We start from the raw sequence: 26,780 nt of genomic DNA, 5'->3' as shown, positions 1-26,780 counted from the left end.
CATTATATTATCCCCTCCGGGGCAACTGAGTCTAACTTGTAATACCTCTTCAGCCTCTTGAAGATATTCATTGTGTGAAGTTCTGTCTGTCAAGTCTTAGAGATATTCCATAATCCAACAGAAACTGTAGAAAAGTTTTTAGGAAACTCTTCCACTCAACTCTTTCAATCAAATGTATCTGACAGAAGTGATAACTCCTCCTCACGATAGAACCACTTCAGTCTGGAAATTTTCAACGTAATGATCCGTCGTCCAAATGAAATGAGTAGTGAATTGCTAGCAGGAGATAAATTGGCTCATCTCTACGTCCAGTTTTTGACGAATATCTCCGAATCTAAGAACGATACCTTCGTTTTTATTATAATATATCTCGCACCTCTTAATTCGCTTCACAAAAAAGTATTGTTGGAAACGTGAAATAATAACGGCAGTCGGTAAACGATGATAGACGACCAATGCCCAAAATTCCGGAGCGACACCTCGGGTCAGTAGATCAACGAACTAACCTCGGAAGCTCAAATGAAGTGTATAGGCATATGACATGAAACCTTCAAACATTCGTTGAAATCGTGTATATCCTGCGCACGCAAAATTAGACGGATTCGCCTTGAAATAATAAAGGGAACGTGGCACTTGTGAGATATAAAGTTTATTGTACCAAGTTCGTATTGTGGACAATAGATTAGAAGAGACTACTCCTTCCTTCGAATGTTCGAATGTAACTAACTCAAAACTAATTTTACAAACCCATTCAGGGTCTCGCCTACTTCTTCTGGCAAGAGGGGCCCACATTAAGTTTAAACTTTCTTATTATTTGGTTGTATAAACTAATCCAAACTAAAGTAGTTAATGGTCAGGTTATGGTATTACCTGACTCTTGGTACCGTCAAACGGGACTTTATGGCGTGGCCTAAGTGAAGAACGCATGCAGCCAACATTTCTTTTACAACATGTCCTAGGAGGTGAGCTTTGGAATTTTATACAATTTAATAACTATTGCTTCAAATGCCTCGATACTGAATATATAAAATAATCATGTGCACACATACAGGGCTCCAACACTCTCCTAGATTTTGAGATATTCACCAAAAACTGGTCCATAGTCATAAGTGACTTTTCTATTTTTACCACTCCACTACAAAAATTCTCTTCGTAAAATTAACTCTTTCTATCACTCCACGAATTCTCATATATATACTCATGTGTACACATATATATTCACATCCACAGTCGTTATGGCTTGCTGATCACGCAATGAAAGTGACGAGAGGACGTGAGCATAAATAAATAAGGATTCACGTGTGCTGATGAATTCAAACTAAGAAAGTACAAACTTTCTTCGGTTCTTTGCGCATCTGGTGAGCTTTCGTATTTGCTGTTCTCCTTAAAAGAATCAAATCTTCATTTTTCACTGCAAAGGAGAACTCTCCAAATGCCCCAAAATGGGTGAAAATCCATAAAAGCCCATCAGAAAACGTTTGTTTTATCGCTAAAATCATTTTCTATCAACGAACGAGAGTTTATTTCAATATAAAATTTACTTTTCGCTGAAGCTAGTCTGCAACTGACCTAGAATTAAAGTTTGTATTGAGGTTTCATTAGCTAGACTATTCATGACTGCTGAATAAAAAGGAACGAGTTTCAACCTTGAGTAATAAATCAACTGACGTTAATTGCTGATTACATGTGTGAAGAAATGAACTCTAGTCGTGGAGCCGCTCGAAATGAAATGTCGTCGTCGTGTGAAGAGTTCAGGAAGTTCATTTGGAAATGAAAACTGTTGTGAAATTTTTTTTATGATACGTTAGTTACAGTGAGAGAAAAATATAATTTTGCTAATTAAATAGTCTTCTGACAATAATTTGAAGCGGATTTCCTAACGGAAATTTCGGGCCTGTGTTTGTTTAAAATGAATATTATTTTGCAAAATTATATTTTTCTTTTAGTGGAAGGATTTTCCGGACTCTTTTAGCCAAAATTCCAGTTTTTTTCTATTTTGGAGAAAATTATCGAGCGGATTGACTCGGAGAAACGTAACATTTTTATGTTTTGTTGTTGTTGAAATTTAAATTTGCGCAACTGCTCAATTATTTTGTTGATTAATTAATCGATTTTCAGTAGTTTTCGATGGATTTCGATTTTATAGGAATTGCTTTGTAATGAGACGATTTAAAGGGATTTTTGAAATGGAAAAAAAAGTTGAGAGGGCTAAGGGTTCTTAAGGCTGGGTGGGGATATTCCAACAGGTGGTGGGGAACTTATTTTATAAATAATAACTAAATGACCTTGAATAGTGAGCACCGAGTCTGATGGGATTATAAAATTGAGTCTCATGTTGCCACTTAAAGAAAAAATGTTTTCTAATTAATTCCAATTCTCTTCGATTTTTAAAAAATCCACCGCTTGGAAAATAAGTTTTATTTGTTTATAAGATATAAATGATGTTGGCGGACTTATTTCATAAGCACTAACTAAATATTCAACCAAATTTTATCGACTGATCTCCTTTTCCCCCTTCGCTACTAAATTTTCATCGCATTTCCATCTCCATCCACGAAAAAAATCTCCCCATCGCTCGTTCTCCCGTAATCGTCACTTTCCAGCAATCGATATTGACGAGTTGACTGCAATGATTAACGGACGAAGATAATGAAAGTGAAGTTTTAATTTTGCAAGGAGAAAGGAGACAACAATGAGACTAGAATCAGTTTTAAATTCCGTCTCGTCTACCTTTTTACGACTGGTGAGAGCGCCGGAGGAAGTCTCTCGTATCTCGAAATGTAAGAAAGAGTATCTCGATATTTATCGTATGTCGATCTTCTATTAAAACAAGGCGCCTCATCTCGTGCGTAGATTCGCATTGCGTGTCGATGAAGATTTGGTGTCTCGATATGGAAATAATAACTGGTTGTCTTTACCAAGGAAATTTCACTCGCTAGTTCAGTGATCGGTAGGCAACAGTATAATAATAATTATTATTATATTAATATTATTAGGTGTGTGAATAAGTCTTTCCCGTTTTTTGTAAGAGATGCCGCCACCAATACTGTGCGAGTATTCAATGGTTACATATGTCATAATCAAAGCTTATTCATCTGTCAACAATTCCACACTAACACATTAGTTGAAATTTTTTCGCATCATAAATTTTTGATATCGTGAAAATGTCGAAATTTGAGCTGAGTCGACGTCATTTGCGGGAAGTTTCACTTTATTGGTTCAATTTGAAGAAATCTGCTGCCGAGGCGCATCGATTGCTTCAGGAAGCTTATGGAGAAGGTTGTGTCAATGATTCAAGTGTTCGCGGATGGTTTCGACGCTTCAAAAGTGGTGATTTCGACGTGGAAGACAAGGAGCGTTCCGGGCGGCCGCAAATCTTTGAAGATCAAGAATTGGCGACTTTGCTTGATGAAGATTCGTGTCAAACGCAAGAAGACGATGGCCAATACTTTCAATAATTCATTTGTAACCATTTTTTCACAATAAAGGCTCAAAATTTGAAACAAACGGGAAAGACTTATTCACACTCCTAATATTATATGTATATTGTAATTGGGGTTGAATAGTATTCCCTATGTATTATAAATAATAATTATTTTCACAATTATTATCAAGTAATATCTTGTTATTGATTTTCATTGTATATATATATATTATTTAACTGAAATTAAAATGTATTTAATAATATTAATATAATAATAGTAATAATATATATATATATATATATTTTATTATATATATTATATATGTATATGTTTAGTCTCGAGAATGTTAGGGATGGACAGAAACCATCGGTAAATGAGGGAAAACAAATGAGATAATTTATTTACGGTGTATTAGCGGTTAATTAAGAATTTATTTATCACCGGAAATGTGCAAATCTCTTGATAATTGAGGGCTCATTCAACCGTTCCCTCTTCCCTCATTCATTTAAATACTCGACTCGAAAGTTAATAGAATTAATTAGTCATAATAGCGTCTTCCTGGAGATTATAAAGTATTCAATGACTTCCGACAAATTTATTTTCACAAAATGGCAAACAGGCATTTCGGTGAACGTCGGGAGTCCCATTAATTCAATGTTCCTGGCAGATTTTTTCGTTAGGAGCTTCTGGTGTTGAATATAAAAGTTGCCGAGATTTATACAAGTTATTGAAGCAGTGCACAAAGTGATGGAATAATTGGATCAAGTTCTGACCAATTGTGTAACAGGATTTCCCGTCGGAATTTAATCAGATGAAATTGATCTGAATCTGATGAAATCATTTGATCCAGTTCGAATGATGCTTGGGAGGACTGAATCTATTCAGAATTTATATATCCACTTGTGATGTGAACGACTGATCGGTGAATCGATCCCATATGAGATTGCAATTAAATTAGAGCCAGACGAAAAAAGTATATTTTGCAACTTCGTCGCGTTTTAAGATACATCAGTATGATATTACAGCTAATCACCCGATGATGTCAGTAAATATCCGGATGTTACTGCGTCTAACGTTCTTTCGACTCGTACTGAGATCATGTCCACTTCATCAGATTCTGATCAGGCTCTCTCTAGAGCTGCTGCCATTACTTTTGGCAAAATCTACTGGATGACTGACCTGATCAATTCCTGATGAGGACTGATTTGATGATATGAAAGCTGGCTACCGTCGGATCAGTTACTGATCCTAACTCGGGGTACCTAACCTGAATTTTCACTCTGGACGCTACCCTCACCTACTCTGCCAACAATCAGGGTTGCTCCACCCCTGCATACTCTTAGCAGGGTAGGTGGTAGCGTACCCTGCCAATAGAGACGAGGAATGACCAACCGTCGGCCGACTGTCGGTGATGTCTCGCTTCGGACCTCGATAGCTCGAGTCTCGGCCCACTGTTGGCCTAGTGTCGGCCGAATGTCGGCAATGCCTCAGTTCGCATGTCGATATCTCGAGTTTTGGTCCACTGTTGGCCTAATGTCGGCTGAATGTCGGCGATGTCTCCCTTCGCCCCTCGATATCTCGAGATTCGGTCTACTTTTCGCCAATGTTGGCCTACCGTCGGCCGACTGTCGGCCCTGCCGCGCTTTACACCCGAGGTATCTTTAGACACGACCCACTCTTCGCCGATCTTGGCCTACCCCCGGCCGACTGTCGGCAATGCCGCGCTTCGAACCAATGTATCGCGATTTACAAAACCAAAAAATCAATTAAAAAAAACTCACCGGAAGTATCGCCGCAGCACATTCACCAGCTTTTCCAGTCTCGGCTTCAACTGACGCAAACATCGCCTCGATCCTGGCCTGGACAGCACAGTTGGCTCTTTTGATGCCCTCGGTACTTGTGTCCTCATGGTTGATCGAGCACCCCCGAGCACTCGCATACCACCCTGAATACGTAGAACTGCAAATGGATCGGGTGTCCTCGAAGAGGGCATCGATCATCGCTTTACTCCTCATTGAACAGACTGATACCGCATCATTCAAACGGAAGCTCTCCTCGGAGCAAGACATTTTCATATTTTATTTATTCCTCGTTGCTTGTGGTTCTTGTGATATTGTGAAGCCGCTATTTCACTCCAATCATCCAATCTGGAAGACTTCCGCCACACCCCAGGATGTTGATGCACCTGCCTCAAGGAAAAAGGATTAATAAAGTGGTGAAAAATGACTGAGGATGTGCGTGGGCTGCAGGGGTGTTCGAGTGGCTCCAGTGGCTTTCAAACCACATTTATGTGGATAGACAGCCTCCGGAATTCAATGGACCGTTAAATTAATCCTGTTAACATTATTCAAATGCGTCAGCATCGCGGACACTAACGGTTATCAGTTTTACGGATTATCTTCGATTTTTTACGCTTATTGGCAGCTTTTTGATTCTTCGAGTGATTCATTGGGGCTCAGTATTGCTGCACTCAATGCGTTATTATGCAAACAACATTGCCAGGTTATGGTTTTCGGAAAGCTCGCATGGCCTATTAATCTACTCTGCTTACATGATATCAAACACTTAGGCCATTACCCACTGCCATGGGGGGTTGGGAAAAATCCATACTGTCGGCTAGTTCAGATCGCCGAAGGACACTTAGCAACCATGACGGCGACGAGCCACAAGTGAGTGACACAGGTAGAGCTCCCGCGGGGAACATCGGGGCGGTGGTCCATGGTGTCAGCTGACACCCATCATGTGAAAGGTGGATAAGGGTATTTGGGATTAAAAGAAATAGAGGAGAAGAAGAAGACGCTAATTCTCATTCATATCTCCAACCGGGCAAGGGTTACTCGGAGAAGATTACTGGGTTCCTGCGCCACGAGTCTCGTCCCCGACAACGAGAGCTGGTTGGTCTCATTCATTCATTCACTCATCGTCATCGTTGTTTCTGACGAAATACAAAAACTAATTTTGTATAACTTTTAGCACAAATGTGTATCACAAAATCATTATTTTCATGGCATAATTTTCACTTGTGGCCAGTTTACTATGAGAATGGAAGTTGTGAGATAACCATATTACGTCCGGGTATAAAATACCCATAAGTGCTTTAAATTTAAGGAACGACGCGGATTTATCATCACCTGGGCGCTTACTGGACCTCTACTGGGAGGGAATAAATGGCATTTAACCTTGTACTTCTACAATCGGTGCTCTACACACGGTATATCTCACTCATTCAACGAGCGATAAGTGCAAGTCACAATGAGCCCTAAGACACTGTAATTGCGTGGGTATGCGCTCCGTGTTCGGGAAAATGTTCGGGAAAATAGTCCGGTATGAGTTACAGCGCCCGAAGCGACCTCTACAACCTATTCCCCTGGCAGTAGCCATATTTGTTGTCGTGCGTGGAAGAGTGGCCAAAGAGTTATTTTTTCTCACATTTAAGGTTGAAAAAAGTTGTGCAAAATAGGTCTAAAATGGAAGAAATATTTTTAAAAATTTTATTTAAGCATTCTGAAACCGATGGGTTTATTATGCTACAATAAATACACACATATACGGAGTATATGAAAATGATGGTATAGTGAGTTACAATGAGTTATTTTATAATCTATTTTAAATACAGATTTGGCATTTATGAACAAATCCATTAATAATTTTCACAAGTAAGAGATTCGTTGAGCGTAGGAAATATCTTATATGATATGGTGGGAAACCATTATAGTTGCATAGGGATAAAATCATCGTGTCTCTTTCTTGGCTATATAAGAGAGATTGCCAGAAGATGTGGTTCAAACCTTCTACAGTGTGGCCACATTTGCTAAAGACTCAGCGAGGCTATGGTGATTAGCACGAGCCCTATTAATCCAGGAAGTTGTACTTCGCGAGAGTTTGAAAGAAATGTTTAGGATATATTAAAAAAAGTAACTTCTGCTTTTCTTTATTTCTATAGGGGCGGGGAGGCTCCGTCCTCCTGGACCCCCTCCGACACTTCCTGGGACCTTCAAGACGAAAAATAGTATATGCTATCCGGGCGATAGCGTTGGTTCGTAAGTCGTGGGACGTTTGCTGGACGAGGCATAGTAAGTCAAAGATGTGGATCGCCGTAGTCGCAGGGTTATCATACTGCGTGCAGAAAATTTCACACCCCTCACGAACCGCCGCTTGTCGCCCTTATGACATAATGTACTTTTTTGTCACTGATGACATGTTCAGCCCGTATCGAAAAGTGCCTTTTCGTTTACTTGTAAACGAGAAGGTAAGAACGTTCTATTCTACGAAATCTTTATTTTCGGCCTAAAATACCACTTCTGTGGATATCTTGCTGACAAATAGTTAGTTGGTCTATGCCGAATGGATATCTACTACTGAAGAAAAATGTGGAGGTCTTCTATTAAAGAGTTTGTCCTTCTGGTTCGTTGGAGGGAATATTTTCTAGTGAGGCAATAGGAACTCTGTCTCTGGAGGGATGCGTGACCAATGGGAGAATATAGTTAATTGGGGAAAAGTTCGGAGGATTATCTTGGAAAGGCCCAGAAGTTTTATTGGGGAAGGACCCAGAGGATTTTCGAAACAGACTCCAGATGTTTTATTGGTGAAAGACCCGGAGGATTATAGGAGTTTATTTGAGGTCCGCTATTAATTCTTCATATGTAGATATGTAGGTATACAGCACTACAAAATTGAATGTACGACAGAACTCAATGCCGTTGCACTGCAGAATTGAATGGACCGTTATTTTAGAAATTATTTTATAATCATCATATTATTTAAATGTACCGGGTAATTAGCGTGATAGTAAAAAAATGAAAAAAAAGAGAAAAAACCATATTCCATATTATTATTATTTATTTTCCATATTTGGGTTGGAAATAAAAAAATAAAAAAAAAAAGAAAAGAGTTGCCTCCTAAGCATCACTAGGTGAAGCTTTCGACTATGCTGTACCTCACAATTGCATACCAGCATTTGTTTTGTCTCATTCATCGGCTTCCTCTTTTTGCTGTTTTTAAGTTTTTCCACATTCATACTGTCAATTTGGCTGTGGTGTTTATTTATCCTCGCATCCTCATATGAGAACACGAGTGGGCCTACATTTTTTAAGTGGGTTCCGAACCACTGAATGTTTGTTGTTCTCCGCCTATTTGCGCGTGTCTCTGTATTTTCTTTATTACTAAGGGATTTTTGAGGGTTTAGCTTGCCCCCACTACGCGCCCTCCCCTGGGGACTTTTGTAACTCGAGTTCCTGAGCTTCCATGGCTATTTTCTCTGTAAGCAAATCGTTTGCAAAGTCCTGAAAGATCCGAAATGATTTTTCATCTTGAGCAAGCTCTTGTACGTTCATCACGCTCATGCCCAACCGCTTCATGTACTTCTCTCTCGGAAGATCGTACCTGTCGCAGTCGTTCAGAACGGGAGTATCCGTTTCTTCTTCACCACACGGGAGTCTTTTAAAATAGTTGGTGACTCTTCTTCGGGGTTGTAAGGCCCAGCTGCACCTGGTCATTCCCCTTCTAATTTCCCTTAAAATGATCGCGTCAGGTACCACATGACCTGACATCTGATCTACTGATTCCAGCCGGGGAAATTCACCGGAAAAATCACTTTGTTGGGATATCCCTATCTGTTTAAACGCGATTATTTTATATAATTCAGTATCGGGGCATTTGAAGCAATAGTTATTAAATTGTATAAAATTCCAAAGCTCATCTCCTAGGACATGTTGTAAAATAAATGTTGGCTGCATGCGTTCTTCACTTAGGCCATGCCATAAAGTCCCGTTTGACGTTACCAAGGATCAGGTAATACCATAACCTGACCATTAACTACTTTAGTTTGGATTAGTTTATACAACCAAATAATAAGAAAATTTAAACTTAATGTGGATCCCTCGTGCCAGAAGAAGTAGGCGAGACCCTGAATGGGTTTGTAAAATTAGTTTTGAGTTAGTTACATTCGAACATTCGAAGGAAGGAGTAGTCTCTTCTAATCTATTGTCCACAATATGAACTTGGTACAATAAACTTTATATCTCACAAGTGCAACATTCCCTTTATTATTTCAAGGCAAATCCGTCTAATTTCGCGTGCGCAGCTTATACGCGATTTCAACGAATGTGTGAAGGTCTCGTGTCGTATGCCCATACGCTCCTAAACACACTTATGTCTTAGAAAATTTGACGCACTCATTTGCTTCGAATGAATTTTCCGGAAAGATCCGAGGGTTATGGGAGATCTTATCGATGATTCCGTGTAATTGAAACTTTCTTTCACGTCTCCGAAATGTCTTCCGATAATTAGAATTTAATTGAATAATGAGCATACCCGATTCAATTAGTTCTTCTTTACTTGAATAGTACCTTCGGTTCATCGCAATTGAAAAGTCGTAGTAATGTTTCGATTGAAAAACTGATTTATCACAGGATGTTATCGATTTTCTTCTGGATTTCTCTGCACAAATTAGTCTGGCATTTCTGCGGAAAATTGTTCATGAGTTGGAGCGAGAGATCATCTGGGGAAAGATGAAACGAGCGTTTCACCATTCAGAAGATCTTCCACTCAGTTCCTTAATAAATTACAGCTTTTAGGGGGAAAAAGTCGTTCTTATATCGTGCGATACAATTTTTGTGGAAATAAATAGTACTTTAATTGGGAAACTATTTAGTTCCTCTCAATACATTTTGAGTTTTTGGCTTTCACTGCATTTTTGGTTTTTTGATTTTTTGCTATAAAACCGTTCAATATTTAACAAAATGGATTTGAATCTTCTAATTGTCGTAATTAAACACCGCGTCAAATCATAACTGAGGATAAAGATTTTTGTTTCTGTCATAAAATCATTGATGGCCTAGATTTAATTTATGTTGATTTTCGGGGATTTCTCCGAGTCCAAAATTCACTCTTTCTAAGTTTTATTTTCTCATTTACCTCTTTTAGTGCCGGGAGCCGATATATCGGCTCCAGCTGTACTCAAAAGGGGTAAGTAAGAATGATTTATAGCCACATCATCGGGATTTCCCTTGTTGTAAAATCAAGGAAAATGTTTACAGTTCGTCCTTAGTTTTTATAACATTTGGATATTTCCAAAATACATCTGCTGACCAGAAGGAGTCATACAAAGAAAAAAAGGAAATATTTCAGGGGGTGGAAATTATATTACCCTCTCCGAGGCAACTGAGTCTAACTTGTAATACCTCTTCAGTCTCTTGTAGATATTCAGTGTGTCAAGTGCCTTCTGTCTGTCAAGTCTTAGAGCTAATCAAAATTGAAATCATTTCTGAACGTTTACAAATGTGTTTGCTTATTTAATACCATAATCCAATAATTTATAATGAACGTCATAAAATACAAACATCAGAATTAATTTTCTGAGACGTTGAACTTGAAGATTTTTTCGAGAACGATTGGACGGTTTCTGTTAGTGTTTAAAATTCAGAAACTTTCTATTTTTTTTTAGAGTATTTCGACCTTATTGGGACCCTTTTTGCTATTGGGCGCAGATTTAAAAATTTAGAAATAATACGTAGCAACAGTGGAAATGAACACTAATAATTTCGTAAAAGAAAACTCATCGCCTTGAAGCGAACGTTCGAACTCCTCTTACTCTAAACAGACCAAATATCGATAATATCGATATCTCGAAAGTCTGACCAGTCAATTTTCAAATTTTCAGTTACTATTTTTATTATTTCCGCGTCTTTCATCTCGTCCTACTCGAAAAATAACAAATATCGATACTATCGATATTTCGATAAACTATCACACCCATCCCCCATTGGTTTACTCACCTGAGGCGGTTAATTTGAATTCAGAATTCATTAAATTTTGAAATTTTCACCCCTCATTTCTGTAGTATCGGGAAAAATAAAGGGGAAAACTCCAGTGTACAAATGATAATCTGTCGAATATGATCGACAGATGTCCACGATATTTTATTGAGATAGTACTACGACTATAAGATTATATTGTAGTCGTAGCGTAGGTGCTATTTATGGAGAAACCCCGCAAATAGACATGGATTGGTACAGGGAGTGGAGTCTGTACGATAGAAGTACCTAAAGGGTCATATTTTGTGGGTTTATGAGAGGACAGATGTGATATGCGGAAATCGTTGCAGCCAGCGAGGTGCAGGGACGCTAGGACCACGTGACGCCGCTAGGGGCCAGTCCAGGGTTGAGAAGAGAGACAGAGTCAGAGTTGGTTTTGAGTAACGATAGACGATAGACGTGTGGTTAGACGATTACGACTTAAACGTTTTGTTTTTGTGTGCTTAAGAGTGTCTGAAGAGTGTGTTAAGTGTATTAAAAATAGTGAAGATGTAGTGTTAACATCAATTGCACCCTTTTCCATAGAAAATAAACTGTCATTATCTTTTTAAAAAGTAACCCTACATTTCCATAATTAAAGGGCGTTGCCCCGCGCGATCTATTTCATCCAATAAAAAGTACCGACTGCTCCCTAAAAATTACGTAACTCGCACTGTTTTCCATTTCTCATTAAACGCGTCCTAATTTTCCTCGGCCCTTTATTTCAACTCTAAAATTACCGAACTGTCGCGCAATTTTTATTAAACTATTTCTTTACTAATAGAATTCTACAAATTTTCTCTTCATCAATCAGACATTTTGCCGAAGACAATCAATAAATTTTGGGTTAAAATAAATAAAAAAATCATTGATGACGGGATGTAAGAGCCTATTATCATTTTCATTAGTGCATTTATCATGGAATCTGCGACCGATGAGTGAGCAGACGAACCATGAAAATTAGCGCAAATTTCTCTATTTCTCTTTTCGGCTTTACCGCTCACGCATTCGCGCTGTTACAACTGCATTTTTCAACTGTAAAATAAACTCGATTAATTTTTTAAGCTTTCTCGATTTTTACCGACTCCCAATCCTCGGATTCTTCCCCCGACCTTTGCATTTATGGAAATGACGTTTCACATTGTGCTCCAACAGATAATTCGCGCAATTTTTCGCTCTTCAAAAATCACAAAACGTTCGAAATTTACTGTACATCAGTTCCAACGATTAATCGATATCGATAAGAGCTATTCGATGATAAGTCGATTGATATAAAAAACATGTTCATACGATTACCCCAAAATACTTCAGCGGAACTGCTGCAGCAAAAAAATTATGCAAATATTGTAAATGAAATTCATTAATGAAAGAAAGTCGAAATGTCCCACTTCCATATCATTTAAATCCTCATTTCGAAGGTCAGTCGACGCCACTAGCGAGATTATTCCAAAATTTGTTTCAACGAGCGCATCTCTCCTCAGACATTCAATCAATTTTCTTATTTAATTGAACCAATAATTAATGAAAGCCCTCCCCCCGCCATCCACCAAATCCTGCAATTGTCATTTTTTTTTCCTTTTTTCGAGTTGAAAATAATTACTTTCAGTGCTCAAAGGACAGGATTAATAAAAAAATTATTATTTTTAGTGCTAAAAAGGCAGGACTAATTAAAATAAAATTATTTCAAGTCCTCAAAGGATAGGACTAATTTTAAAAAATTATTTGTAGTCCTTGAAGAATAGAAATAATTATTTTAAGTCCTCAAAGGACATGACTAACGAAAAAAAATTATTTGTAGTCCTCGAAGAATAGAAATAGTTTAAAAAATAATTATTTTCAGTTCTCAAAGGACATGACTAACTAAAAAAAATTATTTGTAGTCCTCGAAGAATAGAAATAATTTAGAAAATAATTATTTGCAGTCCTGAAAAGACAGGAATAATACAAAAAAAAAATTACCATTAGTCCTTGCACTCATGGTCACTCAAAATATTTTTGAAATCACAACAGCCACATGAGACACATTTTAAATAATCACAGTAACAAATCCGGCACTTCGACTAATTATGTTAAAGTTTTGAACAAAACCAGAGCATCGTAACTGGAGCGACAATGATGCGTCGTTAACTCTTGAGAGTTTATTAATTAATCAATTGCACTTGAACATGATTTTTAAAAAATTGCCGATTAGTCCTTGAGGGACGATTTAATCTCCCAAGGTCGAGGGAACAATCGATCTGTTTGCTTCACTTCGAGGGGATTATTTTCGACTGTATCGAGCGGAATCGACGATACGTTTGTATCGTGAGGACGTCACTGGGGACTAGAGCGTTGGCGGCCAAGTGTGGAAGGCCCCAAGTGGAGGAGGTAAGTCCCGGGGAGAACTCAACTGACGCATACGACGAATCTTCTTCGGGGCCTCTCGTCGGGCCCCTCGAGTGTTCAGCGGCTCTCGAGATACTGCGAGCTACGGTAACGGGATTCCACGGGAACGTCTTCAGTGATTCGCGCCTACGTGAGTACAGTTATTTCTAACCACATGGGAATTTGTGGAAAAAAAAATAAGAGTTTCGGGATTTTTACGGAGTGGGGTCTTATGCACCGGAAATGTGTCATATATGGAGTGATATGGAGTAATATATTTAGAGAAAAAACATGAGCATAGGTTTTTGCAAGTCTAGTTTTTTTTTGTTTTTGGCTACGACTGGAAGTTTTGGATTTCACTAATTTTTTCATTCTCTCATTTCAATTGCTAATTATCGAGAACGTTATGAAAGGCGGAAAAATGAGGTTTTTAAATCATGTGTGTGGGTGTGTGTTGGAAAATTTGCGATTTTGAAGATTAATTTTAAGAAAAGGAAATTATTGTTGAGGAATGTTTAATTTAGAATTTTATTTTGAAGATTCATTTTTTGAATTTTCAAGATTAATTGTGACAGAAAGAGTTTGTTTTTTAAGAATTTTGAATTTGAAATTTGTTTTTGAGGATTAATTTTTTGAATTTTGGGAAAATACGGGCTTTTTAAAAAAGAAATAGGGTATAATTTAGAGCTAAAAATCTGCGGTTTTAACTTATGATAGCTGTCATTAAGTTTTATTTCGATGCGTCGTTTCAGCTCGATCGATTCAATAGTTTTTGAGATATAGCAACTTTTGTAAATTTCGTTATTCTTTGATATCTCAAAAACTATCTCAAAGACTTCAATTTTTTTAAATAGTCGGTTCAGTGAGTCCTATCCCTATCAATCGAAATAACCGATAAATCTGGCCGATCAATATTCGATAAGAATCTAAAATTAATGTAATTTATGTAGTCCCGCAAATAGACATGGATTGGTACAGGAAGTGGAGTCTGTACGATAGAAATACCTAAAGGGGCATATTTTGTGGGTTTATGAGAGGACAGATGTGATATGCGGGAATCATTGCAGCCAGCGAGGTCCAGGGATGCTAGGACCACGTGACGCCGCTAGGGGCCAGTCCAGGGTTGACAAGAGAGACAGAGTCAGAGTTGGTTTTGAGTAACGATAGACGATAGACGTGTGGTTAGACGATTACGACTTAGACGTTTTGTTTTTGTGTGCTTAAGAATGTCTGAAGAGTGTGTTAAGTGTATTAAAAATAGTGAAGACATAGTGTTAACATAAATGGTACGCTTTTTCATAGAAAATAAACTGTCATTATCTTTTTAAAAAGTAACCCTACAGTTCTGAACCACTCGACAGGATTCAAATACTCAAAAGACGATACGATAGTCCAGTATTTTTTTTACCTCAAACTGAGATCATGACGACTTCAACGGATTCTGATCAGGTCACCAGGGCTATCTTCGGAATATCTTTGGATGATTCTTTTGAAGATTTCTTGAAGATCATCGACACAGAAATTTTTCTACGCAGGACTCTAACCTGAGAAATTCATTCATCCTGATGTTGCGCTTTCAATTAGACTTCATCGAACAATCGGATTTCATATCCAATTCAAGTCCATCAAGTTTAGAGTTCAAGAGCAACGATTACTTAATTTGGAAAAAACCTGCTGAGGTGAGGGAACCAATATTCTCTGCCCGGAGAGAAATGGTCCGTAAAAATTACGGAATAACTCACAGTTCACTCAGTGATTACGGAATCGAATCGGAAAAATTCAACTGACCGTATCGTAATTTTTCGGAGGATATTCAGATGAAAATCGCAGAAGGTTCTGGAAAAATGACATGGCTGCCTGCGTAGAAAAATTGTCTGCTAAAGATCCTCCAGAAATCTTCAGAAGAATCATCGAAAGATCTTCAGAAGATCTCTCTAGTGACGCTAAAAGATTCTTTGGGAGATTTTTGGAAGATCATTTTTGTTTCTGAAGATGTTCTGAATTTGACGTTGAAAAATATTATTGAAAAACTCTCCTCCAAATCAGTTCTACTCTTATCGTGTGACCTTTGGCTCGTCCTGCTAATTTCACGTCGTCCTTTGGACCGCACTGTTCTTGGCGCGGATCACATACTATTTTTCCGGACGTGGGGCGCTATTTTTTCTGATTAAAATATTTATCGTATGATCATAAAGACATCAAAAAATTTTGTTGTCAAGTTGCAAAAGGAAAAAGTGCGTTTTCCCAATTCGATTTATTGTATCAACTGAATTGTAATGAAGGGACCGAAATAGACCGTTAGAGCTGGCTCATCAAAGAATCACATTCTTTATGTTCTCGCTATCTCATGAAATTATCATAACGTTTAATATATGTCACTTGCGATTTATCAGGTGGAGTGTCATTAAACTAAATTTGTCCTTCTTCCAGAATTTCACGAGGTACATCACTGTCATCACTCGTCATAAATTAGCTAACATATTCGTCACTCAATTTTATCGTCGTTCATTAATCTCCAATTGGCAGTTAATTACACATCACATAATTTACGATAATAATTTCGAAGAGATTAGGAGGATACGGCGTATTACACAGTTCAATTTGTGGACAAGTAGACTTCATCAAGATGGCGGAGTCATCGTCAGAATATCATTTTTTATTTCAAGACGTATTTTCAAATTACGACGAACATTGAAAACATTAGTTTGAGTCGGGAAATAGTCATCACGGACCATGAAGACAGTCTTTTCTAGACGAGGACTTATTTTTCATGACGGGAGCAGCCGAACCTCGTTTTCTTACCTCTAAACTACCGAGAAAAGTTCTATTTTCACGTTCCCAGTCCGAAAATATATTTCGTATATTTTCCTCAATTCCATGAAATTACGGAAAATAATTGTAATGTAGGGTTACATTTGAAAAAGATAAAGACAGTTGATGTTCTATGGAAATGGGTACGACTGATGTTAACATTATGTCTTCACTATTTTTAATACACTTAACACACTCTTCAGACACTCTTAAGCACACAAAAACAAAACGTCTAAGTCCTAATCGTCTAACCACACGTCTATCGTCTATCGCTGCTTAAAATCAACTCTGACCTTGTCTCTCTTCTCAATCCTGGACTCAGTGCTAATGCCATCACATGGTCCTAGCATCCCTGGACCTCGCTGGCTGCAATGACTTCCGCCTATCACATCTGTGCGCCTCATAAACCCACAAAATATGACCCTCTAAGTGCTTCTACAGTACAGGCCTGCATTCCTGTCCCAATCCATGTCTATTTGCGAGGTTTCTCCACAAATCGCACCTACGCTACGACTACGATATAATCTTATAGCGCTAGTACTATCTTAATAAAATACGGAGGATCTGTCCATCATATTCGACAGATTATCATTTTTACACTGGGGATTTCCCCATATTTTTTTCCGATACTACAGTAATTTTGTTTACTATTATTTCTCGCCGTGCGCATATCATGTTCTCCACTAAAAACTTGAAACAATAACTAATTTGCGCAAGAAATAATATACCTGGCCTCTTTGACCTTGGAAATAATTTACAAAATTGACGGTAAAAAATTTGAGATAAACTTCCATTTTACCGTTTATTAATTTGATATTGAGTGAAATTTTCCTGATGCTCTCGTTGATAGCCCTCATTTGCAGGACAAAAAGTGGTCCCAGATAAGTTCACCAAGCTCACTCATCGCGTTTCTCCAGTTTGAATATCTGGGAAAGTTAAAATTTATCTGAAGAAGTGGTAACGGGGGGCGCAAAAAATATTCCGGGAAAAAATAACTCCGGAAAAGATATCCCTCTCGTCACGGATATCATCCCTGTTGCCCTTCTCCCTTCCGGCCAGCAATCCCCTCCTTCCTTTTTTACGGGGTTCCAGGGGGCGTAGCGTCCCTGGCGGGATTCAGACGCATATGACCATAAATTCATAGAGTGAGTTTGCCAATTAAAAAAAAAATGCAAATTACAATTTTGACAAATTACGTACCGTAGAAGAAATCAATGAATACAGCAGAGCAATGTAATAAAATGATAGTGGAAATAACCTACATTATAGATTCCATCATTATAAAAAAATTTAAAAAAAGTTTCATCAACTTTCGAAAATCTGAACAATTGAATAATGGCTCCGTCCAATCGATTCTTTCCCCCATCAGACCTCCATTTCATTCCATTGTGCCTTGCGTCCCATGTTGCCCGAGTCTTCCCTATAATTGTTAAATTTTGTGGTATACCCACTATACTTCAAAATTTATTAATTATTTTTTCCACAGATTAGAAAACTCACAAACTCCTCACTATTAATATTATTATTATTATTATTACTTATTTCCTTGATGTTACAAAAATTTTCTTCTTTGTTTCACATCCTCCCCAGCCTCCTCCTCATTATTAATAATTTTCAAAATATCTTCTTATGCTCTTATTATTTAAACACCTCACTTAACAGACAACTACTTTTAACGTCCTACGTAAGTTTAATCTTTAATCCCTAAACATTAGAGATGTGCATTCTCAAATGTGCACCCCTCCCACGCCTTACAACTTCCCAAAAACCACAAGCCCTTTGTTACCACCTCCAGTTGTAACAATTTGAGTCCCTTTACCAATAAACATTATTTAAACTTATTCGACACTTGAGTCTTTAATATACAACAATTTATGGAGCGAATTAATTTAATATTTAAGTAAATTATAAATTTGTTCAAGTTCAAGTATATCATGATGAAATACCATTTATATATCAGTTTTTCGCACTACTGAGTAAATTCATTTCGCGAAATTATTTAATAATTTTTTTCAAAACTCTAGAATTGTTTTTTTGTCACCGAATTCTGATATTTCATCTGCAGCATAAACCGCTCATAATGAATCGCCTGGGACACAGGAGAATGCGGAAGAAACGGTTGAATAAATGTTTGAGTTTCGCTTCGATTGCTGCGAAATTAATGGTTTGATGCTGATGCAGATGTGTAAAGAATTCCGAGGGAATTGGTTCCAGTGAAATTTCATAACCATTGTCGATTTTATCGACCCTTTCTCTCTTTCGATTTCAGAGCTAATTCAATTAGCAACTTCCTAGGGAACTGGTCAGTCGTAACTGATGGTTCTCAACATTTTTTAATTGTTGTGCAATCCTGTTAAAACCATGGAATTGCAGATGACAATTTAAAAATATTTGTTTTATTCATCGCTTTATTAGCTCGTTTTTATTTATCGTTTCCTTAATTCCGATTCCGATTTTTTACGGTACCAGCGCCACCACTGCTGCCGTATTGATGCCGGTTCTGCCTTTGCTTCTTCACTAATCGATTATCGATTGTCAAATGATCGACTATGACTATGACGTAGTGGTTCGGAACTCACTTAAAAATGTAGGTCCACGCGTGTTCTCATATGAGTATACGAGAATAAATAAACACCACAGCCAAACTATTGATAGTATCTATGCGGAGAAACCTAAAACAGCAAAAGAGCAAGCCGATGAATGAGACAAAACAAATGCTGGTATGCAATTGTGAGGTACAGCATAGTCGAAAGCTTCACCTAGTGATGCTCAGGAGGCAACTCTTTTTTTTTTTTAATAACTATGACGTTGATACCTACAAATAGCTAAAGAAAAAATTATCCAGTGGTTCGGAGCCCACTAAAAAAATTGGTCCACCTGTGCTCTCATATGAGGATGCGAGGATAAATAAGGACCACAGCCAAACTAAAAGTATCTATGTGGAGAAAATGCAGCAAAAAAGAGGAAGCCGATGAATGAGACAAAACAAATGCTGATATGCAATTGCGAGGTACAGCATTGTCTAAGGTATCATATTGTTACGTGTCCCCCTTCGAATACTCATTCATTTGTCTATGATCTGAACTTGGTAAGAAGAACGACTGTCTTTTGGATAACATTAGTCTTGGTGTCTCTCTTCGGAGCTCTTACATGACACATCGTAATACTTCTTGTAATTAATAAACCGCCCCGAACATTTACCAACCTGTGTCGTCTTTATTCTTCGCTGGATATAACAATATTAATGATGTTTAGGAGGCACGTCTTTTTTTTAGAACTATGACGTAATCGATTATTTCCGTGATATCGGCAATGCTCGATAAGTGACCCTTGTCGCTTTTTATAGAGGATGACTCCGGAAAATTGTTTATGATCTCGTGGTAGGTCTATAGGACGTGCTGATGGCGAGTGTTATATTCTCTGATTTTCACACCTAACCAAATAAAGACAGAGATAAATACATTTACCGTAGTACGTAAGTCTAATTCTTAGAAAACATTTGTAATCCCTAAAAACATCACAAATATTTATTCTACGTAAACTCCCCAATACTGGCGCCAAACGTCTCCTGAGCCTTTGGGTCTCAATCCCTCCAATCCTCGCACTCCTCACTTTTCCAAAAAACCTCTCCTTGACACATCCAGTTCAGTCCCAAAACACTCATTACACGAGTAACATCTACCATCTGAAGAGTATCTCACTCCTTCATACCAACCTCCATTTATTAAAGATTTTAGTGTCTTACACGAATAAAGGATTTATAAAACTTATTCGACCCTTGAATCATTAATACACAACAGTTGTTTTCGTAATTACGCACTGAAGGATTATTAGGTTAAGGCTGTCACTGTCGTCGACTAAATGGAAACGATGTACGCAATTTCATGAGTTTCATGAAAGTAAATACAGTGTTGGATACCGCCTCAAGTATTTATACAAGTAATCAACGGTATTGTAACGAAGTATGAAGGTACCGGTTTTTAGCAAAAAGCTTTATTACCTAATGTTGAATTTTGGGGTTTTCCCTGAAGACAAAATTCACCCGTTGGAGAATTTTCATATTCAAGATTGGAGAAAATGTTTTACAACTTAATTGTTGTCGGAGTCTTTTCCTTGGAACTTTTATTAAGATGGAATTTCTCAGCGAAGTTTCAGGGGGTGTAAAATTTATTACCCTCTCTAAGTAGAGGTGAATCGGGGCCTGACTAGCAATTTGGTTTTCAGTCTTTCCTAAGATTTCATAGCGTGTACAGTGTCCTCTTGACTAGTAGAGTATGAATAATATTGTTACGTGTCCCCCTTCGAAGACTCATTCATTTGTCTATGATCTGAACTTCGTCAGAATCACGACTGTCTTTTGATTAACATTAGTCTTGGTGTGTCTCTCTTCGGAGCTCTTACGTGTCACATCGTAGTACTCCTTGTAACTAATAAACCGCGCCAAACATTTGTCAACCTGTGTTATCTTTATTCTTCGCTGGATATAACAATATCTTAAAGTTTAGTGTTGTGATTATTAACAGTGTGTCCTCAATTATTTTGTTCCTCATATACCAAAACCTAAAAACCTAAGTACCTTCGTTCTTACCTATTTTCAAAAAGGAGACACTTAAGTACTCTTAGCCTCTAAATACAATTTCCCTAGGAAATGTCCTAATCCGAATTATCCCACACACGATTTCCTACATAACCTTCATAAATGCGTTTTACCCACTAAATTGTACGCAGCTGCCTAAACCTATAGCGGGACAGAACATTCCTTAGAAAATCAGTATTTTCAACGAATAATATTAGGTGTGTGAATAAGTCTTTCCCGTTTTTTGTAAGAGATGCCGCCACCAATACTGTGCGAGTATTCAATGGTTACATATGTCATAATCAAAGCTTATTCATCTGTAAACAATTCCACACTAACACATTAGTTGAAATTTTTTCGCATCATAAATTTTTGATATCGTGAAAATGTCGAAATTTGAGCCGAGTCGACGTCATTTGCGGGAAGTTTCACTTTATTGGTTCAATTTGAAGAAATCTGCTGCCGAGGCGCATCGATTGCTTCAGGAAGCTTATGGAGAAGGTTGTGTCGATGATTCAAGTGTTCGCGGATGGTTTCGACGCTTCAAAAGTGGTGATTTCGACGTGGAAGACAAGGAGCGTTCCGGGCGGCCGCAAATCTTTGAAGATCAAGAATTGGCGACTTTGCTTGATGAAGATTCGTGTCAAACGCAAGAAGACGATGGCCAATACTTTCAATAATTCATTTGTAACCATTTTTTCACAATAAAGACTCAAAATTTGAAAAAAACGGTAAAGACTTATTCACACTCCTAATATATATATTGTTATATCCAGCGAAGAATAAAAACGACACAGGTTGGTAAATGTTTGGGGCGGTTTATTAATTGCAAGAAGTATTCCGACGTGTCATGTAAGAGCTCCGAAGAGAGACACACCAAGACTAAGGTTATCCAAAAGACAGTCGTTCTTCTTACCAAGTTCAGATCATAGACAAATGAATGATATTCGAAGGGGGACACGTAACAATATTGCCTGTAACACTCAAGGTATACGCACTCCTATCCTGACCACTCTAGAACATAGTACTTAGTTACTGTGGATCATTTTTGAAAATTGTAATACTTTTATAAAAATAAAAGAAGTTTTTAGAAATGGAATTGTTTCAGTGGTGGAATACAACAACAGAAACACATTCAATGTCATTTCAATGTCATTGAAAATAACGTTTTATTACCAAAAACAACAAAGTGACGCAAAAATACTCGAGTACACGGTGTCAACCACAGAAAAACAACATGAGACCCACACGTGTGGCCCAGTTACATCAGTACGGGATTTCGAACCATAAAATTTATTCCAGGGAAATGTATTAAATTGTTTGAGCACCAAATTTATAATATTGGCTGAGTTCAAGAGCAGAGAACCGGTTCAGGGTTATTGCATCGAAGGGTTCTCATCTCCAATTTGTGTCATGTCGGTATTTCCGGGCGTATTCTCTAATGAATTCCTCAATTCTATTGATGAAATGGAGTTCGAACGGGATTTGAAGATCTGCTCGGATTATTTGGTCCATTTCTGGGTTTGATGTTGTTCTGCTCTGACGTCGGTATTTTAGGGATCGGATGAATATTTTCAGTGGCCAAATTTAACAAGAAATTGCATAAATGAAATTCGAAAAAATTCAGATATAATTAGCATTATCTGAATTCATTTACGAGAAGTATTGGTATTTTTTTTAACAGTTCCTTCTTATAAATAAATAATAGAACTTGTTTCTGAAGTTTGGATTATTTTTTTACGAAGCGCTAAAAAAATTTCGTAATTTTTTAACGTTTAATGATAAAAAATTCAGAGTTTAATCTCTGACTGCAACGGAAATTTTGGTTTTTCTAATAAGACACGATAATTGTCTATGGGACACTGTGTTAAGTTCTCATTTTTGACAATTTTTTTGGAAAACAATAACGATAGGTAAATTAAGAGAAAGATTACGATTTTCTTGGAATTTACGGAAATCTCAGATCTACTTTAAAGTAGCTGTACTTTGAGGTCGGTATTTTACTGACTGGTTCCGTGGATTTTGAAGATTTTCAGATGTCAAATTTTTCAAGTAATTGCATGAGTAAAATTCCGAAAAATTCAGGCATAGTCAGCACAATTTAAATTAAATTTCAGAAAATATTGATACTTTTTTAGCACTTCCTTCTTATAAACAAATAATACAAATTGTTTTGTCATCGATAAATTATCTTTTACGAAGCGTCAAAAAATCCCTCAATTTTTCGAACGACTAGTGATAAAAATTCAGATTTCATTTTCTCATAAGACACTGCGTTAAGTTCTGGTTTTTTTGATTTTTTTTTGAAGAGCAGAAACGATAATTAAATTGCGATAAAAATGAAGATTTCAAATGTGATCAAGTTTTTAAAAAATTTCTGTAATTTTCGATAATCTTGGAATTTATTGAAAATGGAGCTACTTTAGAGTACCTCAATTTTCAATAAATTATTCAATTAATTATTAATTATTACTTGGAAACTTTGAAGAAAATTCGACGTAGTTGGTATTTATTAAATTACAATTCGGAGTGTATTGATATTTTATTAACATTGCGTTCTTATAAACAAATAATAGAACTTGTTTCCCAAAAACTGAACTATTTTTTACGAAGGGGCAAAAGATTTTTTGATTGTTTGACGTCTAATGACAAAAAATTCAGATTTAAGTCTTTGACGGCAATGAAAAAGTCGAATTTTCCATAATTGAAAATTGAATTCAGCAAAAAATTACGGTTTCAAATGTGATTGAGTTTTGTTAACATTTAGTGCAGTCGTCCATAATCTTCGAATTTTCCAAAAAGGTAATTTAAGTGCATTTGTGAAGGTAAACGCCTGTGAACCGTAATGACAGCTGCAGAGAAGATGACATATTATATGCTGCGGTGATCCTACTTTCTTCTTTAGTAACCAAACGGTGATAAAAATTTACATAACGTAACTACCCAGGGTTTTATGTTCCAGAGGTGGATAACGCACATCCTAGTGACCCTGTTCAGCTTATCCACCAGTGAAATAATTTTTTATTGCAATTTAGGAGGCGTATCTCTTTCTCATTGCATTCAACTTGATTTGATTCTAAACAAATTACAGTTATTCTGACCGTTTTTCCAGAATATCTTCGTAAATATCGCTCGCAGCAAAATAATACACAAATACAAAATTATTCCTTATAAAATTCCACACAAAAAAGGTTTCAACATTTTTTTTCATTTTCTTGATAATTTTGAAAATACAAGCACGGAAGTCTCGCACTCAACTTTCTGTTTTTCTTCCTGAGGTCCTTTTGGATGGGAGGGGAGGAGAAACGTGTTTTCCTGGAATAATAATAAAAATCATAATAATAAAAATCATAATAATAAAAATCACAATAGTAATATATTGTTTGATGAAAATTGCGGTGAAAATGCGTACTTTTCGAATAACAGTACATAATAGTAATAGTTTTTGTATTTAAATTTATTTGTTGTAAGAAGAACTGTGGGAAGGGAATAATTAAATGAAACATGGTTGTGTGGGGTATAGACTTTTATAAATAATTTATCTATCATTCCACCTGATTTCATATCTGAAATTATTTGAATATTATTTACAGATGATTTTTGGATGATGGAGTACCAACCGAGCGAGGGATTCGTCTATTCAGTCCAAGGCACAATTTGGGGAGTGCGGGGTGCGTATTTACTCGCTAGTATTTCTCATTCGATTGATATAACAAAAAAAATATTCAGACATTTTTTGTTTATAATTTTATAAGGAATTGTTGGATTTTTTATGAGATAAATGAATAAAAAGCAAAAATCAATCTCATTCTCTTCTGAGTGTTTATGCTTTAAAATGAGAAACATTTTTATGGGTTGGAATTCTGAGAAGTGTGAGGTATGTTTAGGTTTGATTTTAATTATGTAGACCAAGTGGAATGAATAGGACTTTTGATAGCACGTGACTAAAAGGTCCAGGGTGTTGTTTCCCTTTGTAAATCTAGTAGTTCCTTTAAGGAATCGGTACAGAGCGGATGTGTCTTCCAAGCACAATTATTTGAGTTACGTAATAAAGTAGAGAAATAGTTTCAATTATTTCCAGAATTATTATTTTAAATAACCCCTTTCCAATATAACTTAATAATCCAATAGAAACATGAAAGTTTTTAAAATTATACTTTAATAATCCAGTGGAAACATGAGATTTTTCAAAGTTATAATTTAATAATCCAGTGGAATCATGAGATTTTTCAAAATTATAATTTAATAATCCAATGGAAATATGAGATTTTTTAAGGTTATAATTTAATAATCCAATGGAAATATGAGATGTTTTAAAGTTATAATTTAATAATCAAATGGAAACATGAGATTTTTTAACGTTATAATTTAATAATCAAATGGAAACATAAGATTTTTTACAGATATTTTTCAACGCAAAAAACATCTGACGTCTAAACAGTAAACGAATATTTTCTCACCGATTCGACAGAGGGCAATAAACTTATACCACGATAAATTCTAATTGGCGAAGATACTCGATCATTTTTACCAATCCATCAGCTCAAGGTGAATTGATCGATTTCCAGATGGCTTGACACTTCCTCGTGTGTAATTTACTATCAACAAAAATTACGTCTCCCTCCCGGTGCGATTACTCACATGTTGATCGTTAGAGCCGTAACGAGGGACTCTTCGAGTGTCTGGGTAGTAATTTCTTGTTTAGTATCTATGACGAGGCCGACAGATGGAACGTGCTGGACACTCAAAGAACAGTGAACCGTTTTCAGTGGCAGTAGAAAAAAAATGGAAAATCCGTTCTCTACACTTGTTGCGAGAGGGTCTGGTGTGCTATCCTAGTCTTCTGCCAGATGCCATGCGTTACCTTTGGGAAACATGTTGGTACCTGCAGGGTATCACGAAAATATTTACTGAGGTGGAAAGATTAAGGTATTTAAATGAGCTTCGGTCAAAGCATTTCCCGGGGAAAGATAATCTTGATTTTTTTTTATTCATAGCGGAAAAAATAAACATGGATTTTTGAAAAAAAAGGGAAGAGGAAGTTTTGGGGAGTGAGTTGTCTTGAAGTTTGTTGAAAATAAATGGAAATTGAGAGAGGGTTGGAAGAAACGTTTTCGATGTGAAATAAAATGGTGCGAGGAAACTCGAGGTTTTTGACGCAGACTTTTTATTACTTCGCTGTCACTGTCAAATTTTGTTAAATCAATTTATTTGTCTATTTTCTAATCCAGGGCTGGAAACTTTAGTTTTCTTCGACTATTTTTTCCATTGCATAGGACTTTTGTTTGGGTTTTTTCCTTATTTCTATTTATTTTTCAAAAATTTCCAAGGAAAACTCCTACGCAAATATTTTCTTGGCACTTTTCCAGCAAAAACTGTTTTTTTTGGCAGATTTCATAGACGTTTTTAATATAAAAAAGAACATTTTTATATTTCATTGATTTTATTTTTAAAAAAGGAATTTAGAGTACAATTGAATAGAGTTAATAAACTATTTTTTTTATCACAGAGAACTTTTGTTTAGTGTTATTTTCTTGTTCTAGTTATTTTTCAAAAATTTTCAGGGAGAACTAGGCAAACATTTTCTTGGCACATTTTCTACAAAAATTTATTTCTCTTTTCTTGCGGGAGATTTGATAGATTAAAAAAAAACTAAAATTGGTGTAATAGGTCACACCAATGAGTTCGAGGGTTCTTGGTCCACCAATCAGAAAAACGACAAATAATTGTTGTGTAGCAAATTTCCTCCTCTTTCTTCGGACACTCTCATGAGAAAAAAGAAAAGATCAAGTTAGTTCGTCTTGAAAGTGA

At 36.7% G+C, this 26,780-nt stretch overlaps 2 protein-coding genes and 1 long non-coding RNA gene across 7 annotated transcripts in view; 1 reads left to right on the top strand and 2 right to left on the bottom strand.

Moving 5' to 3' along the window:
- The window catches only part of LOC135167853 (uncharacterized), a 47,940-nt gene that overhangs the window by 9,706 nt on the left and 11,454 nt on the right, over window positions 1-26,780 (bottom strand). The window contains exons 1-2 of one of the 2 annotated variants that reach the window (XM_064131481.1): window positions 13,178-13,668; window positions 5,207-5,610 (exon numbers count right to left, since the gene is read on the bottom strand). In XM_064131481.1, the coding sequence (XP_063987551.1) occupies window positions 5,207-5,500 (294 nt within the window). In that variant the 5' untranslated portion in view covers window positions 5,501-5,610; window positions 13,178-13,668. Of the gene's footprint in view, window positions 1-5,206; window positions 5,611-13,177; window positions 13,669-26,780 lie in introns of those variants that run through there. The other variant, XM_064131482.1, reaches the window with a different exon arrangement.
- On the top strand, window positions 515-25,478 carry LOC135167858 (uncharacterized). Its single transcript, XR_010299930.1, has 3 exons — window positions 515-962; window positions 24,563-24,640; window positions 25,362-25,478. It is a non-coding gene; the product is annotated as an uncharacterized LOC135167858 (long non-coding RNA).
- LOC135167855 (uncharacterized) overlaps window positions 23,493-26,780 on the bottom strand; it is a 29,887-nt gene continuing 26,599 nt past the window's right edge. The window contains exons 2-3 of one of the 4 annotated variants that reach the window (XR_010299926.1): window positions 25,430-25,854; window positions 23,493-24,284 (exon numbers count right to left, since the gene is read on the bottom strand). The gene's annotated coding sequence lies outside the window, so the exon portion shown is untranslated. Of the gene's footprint in view, window positions 24,285-25,428; window positions 25,855-26,780 lie in introns of those variants that run through there. The other 3 variants (XR_010299928.1, XR_010299927.1, XM_064131488.1) reach the window with 3 other exon arrangements.

The sequence above is a fragment of the Diachasmimorpha longicaudata genome, chromosome 12, assembly GCF_034640455.1.
Source record: "Diachasmimorpha longicaudata isolate KC_UGA_2023 chromosome 12, iyDiaLong2, whole genome shotgun sequence".
NCBI lineage: Eukaryota > Metazoa > Arthropoda > Insecta > Hymenoptera > Braconidae > Diachasmimorpha > Diachasmimorpha longicaudata.
This window is presented reverse-complemented; position numbering and strand designations above follow the sequence as displayed.